We start from the raw sequence: 2701 nt of genomic DNA on the forward strand, positions 1-2701 counted from the left end.
TAAATTCTCTAAGACTATAATTAAGTAATTAAAATTTTCGTACGTTTCCTAAATTGTCTTAAATTATTTTGGACTACTCAAACATTTAAATTCCACAACTTCTTCTCCAGAGAAGCACACGGATGAGGAAACCTGTACGTTTCTACCACAGTCAAAAGTAAAATCAGATGAAAAATTTTGAAAAAAAAATTTTTTTTATTTCATTCAGTAACATTTAAACCGTCATTCCTTCAGCAACTGTGAAACAATCCAACCAACTGACTGATATGGTTTACTTAGCAATAAGATGCTACGTTCAAAACAACAAGTTAATCAAAACACAAAACGCGCTGACTTTTCTTGTATCTGGTAAGATGTTAGGGTTCACGGAATCTTCTCTGTCCCCGTCTGATAACAGCCACGAACTCCAGGCGCTGAATGTTTCTCATCACCAGGGAGAGCTGGTCGAGGAAAGTGTTGATGGAAATTCGGAAGAGGACAGGGTCTTCAGTATTCCACCTACTAAATGAGAGAGAGACACCATCAGGGCAGTGATGACGGATCTGTTCGGGTCCACCACACCGTGCCTTCCCTGCTTACATTAAATCCACCCAGGACTCCATTAGGAAACCCCCACAGTTGAATTCATGTCAGAAATAGTCCCTGTTCCCCTTATTAGAGAACCCATTTGGACACTGAGCTACCATGGGCTATATCCGAGCAGGGGTTGAACTCAACGGTGAGCTCTTCGACCCCCACCCCCACCCCAAGGGAGGAGCAGCCCTGCTAGGCCACAGAAGAGGACATTACAGCCAGTCCTGATGAGACCTGACCTGATAAGCTAGGGTCAGATGGAAGGGGAGGGGGACCTCCCCATCAGTGGACTTGGAAAGGGGCAGGGAGATGAGGGAGGGAGAGTGGGGTTGGGAGGGAAGGAGGGAGGGGGCTATGGCTGGGATACAAAGTAAATAACCTGTGATTAATATAAAAATTAAATATATTTAAAAAAAAAAAGGAAAGCCCCACAGTGCACACCACCTCCCAGCCTTGAGGCCACCCCCACCCCAGACTTTTGGAAAACTCACACAGCCAGGACACTGTCGTTCACGGTGTACTCCTGTGGAAGCACCACTTGCTGGTGACGGGCATTGGAGACCAGGGACCTGCGGGCCATGTCTGCCTCCACCGCAGACCTGAAAGGCACTGTTACAGAGCTGGGAGGAGATAAGGTTAAGGCACCGACCACTGCTTACCTTATTTTTGCCTGCCTAGGCCTGTCTGGCAATGAGCCCTCCTGCCACCCGAGCCCAGGCACCTCCCACCTCCTCAGCGGTTCTGGTCTTCTTCTGTATCCCTCAGCCCTCTCAAACAGGGAGTCTCCGTGTCCTGCCACGATGTCAACTCTTGTGCCTGACTGCCCGCTCCGCACCTGCCCGTCCTTTCCCTAGTCAGACCTGCACCATTCCCCCAAAGCCTTCCATGGAAGTTTTAGCCATTTTCCCATGGACCCTGCCAAGGGTCTCTTACGAAAGGATACAACTCCAGGAGTCGACTCGCACTTGCTGGTGTAGTATCACCGCTGGGTCCAGGGAGAAGCAGCCCCTGCTCGCCGAGGGGGATGACTGCTGCCTCTTCAGCCGCTTCTCTGGGCCCTGCAGGGGCCGCTGGGCTGGGGCTGCCTGGAGCAGCCGGGCTCCCGGGGGCAGCCGGACTCTCGGGGGCAGCCGGGCTCCCGGGGGCAGCCGGACTCCCGGGGGCAGCCGGGCTACCAGGAGCAGCCGGGCTCCCGGGGGCAGCCAGGCCACTGGAATCCTGTGGGCCGCCCTGAGGGAAGTTGCCATGGTCACCTTCAGTTGCCAGAGTTTGGGCGCTGGTCTGGGCATCGGCAGCTTGAGGACGACGCTGGCCGTCGTGGTCTTCTTCAACCCCTGCTCTCCCCTCGAGGCTCTCCTCCGGCTCCTGCATGACTACTCTGGCTCCCCTACAGTGCTGCCAAACCCCGCCACTAACAAAGCTGCACAGCTCTTAACTCTGCTAAGGAAAGAAAGTTCTGGAGAAGCGCAGGGGGTTTAAACGGCACGAGAGGTCCACTGCGCATGTACAGACAAGATCTCGCGAGGCTTGGTTCCCGCCAAAGGAGCGACGTGTCAGGACTGTCTCGCGGAAGGGGGGGGCGGGGGGGGGCGGCAGGAGGCTGGGGCGAGGGGGGCTACGGAAAGCAGGGTGGCTCCGAGAGCCGGAAACGTACTGTTGTTTCACACAGCTCCTTCCCAGGGGCTTGTACTATCGGGACCCTTCGATATAGGGTTCCTAAAGCTGCCCCACCCACCAGTGGCACTAACCTAAGGAGCGTGGGGCTTCGGGATGCTCAGCCTGGCAGCGGGAGTGGGTGCCCTGGCAGCAGCAGTGGGTGCGTGGTGCTACCTGGGTACTCAGAGAACCTGCGCAAGCTGGCTGTCCAGTGTCCCGGATACCCTGACATGTGAAGGCTCAGCCCAACTGCCCCACCCAAAAGTTTCTGCCCGGACCCATCAACACCCCCACAGACAATTACCATTCAGTTCTCCTGTGCTGGGCATCGCCTAGTGACACTGATAGCTGAAAGAGTAAGCTCTCAAGGCCCTCGATTACTGTGTTCCACAAGCAGGTTGGGCGTATAGAAACCATCTGTTACAGCAGCAGCCTCTGTTTGGAGCCCAGCACACAAGCTGGTTCTTTATCG

The 2701-nt window shown here is 54.7% G+C and overlaps 1 protein-coding gene across 1 annotated transcript; it reads right to left on the reverse strand.

Moving 5' to 3' along the window:
* Nucleotides 1-207: 207 nt before the first annotated feature.
* Nucleotides 208-1944, reverse strand: LOC132650047 (EKC/KEOPS complex subunit LAGE3-like). The gene is made up of 4 exons (XM_060374957.1): nt 1728-1944; nt 1517-1622; nt 1065-1193; nt 208-501 (listed from the first exon to the last, which is right to left on the reverse strand). Exons 1-4 carry the CDS (start codon nt 1942-1944, stop codon nt 357-359), a joined length of 597 nt encoding a protein of 198 aa, XP_060230940.1. The 3' UTR covers nt 208-356.
* Between the last annotated feature and the right edge of the window lie 757 nt (nt 1945-2701).

Source organism: Meriones unguiculatus, chromosome X (assembly GCF_030254825.1).
Source record: "Meriones unguiculatus strain TT.TT164.6M chromosome X, Bangor_MerUng_6.1, whole genome shotgun sequence".
NCBI lineage: Eukaryota > Metazoa > Chordata > Mammalia > Rodentia > Muridae > Meriones > Meriones unguiculatus.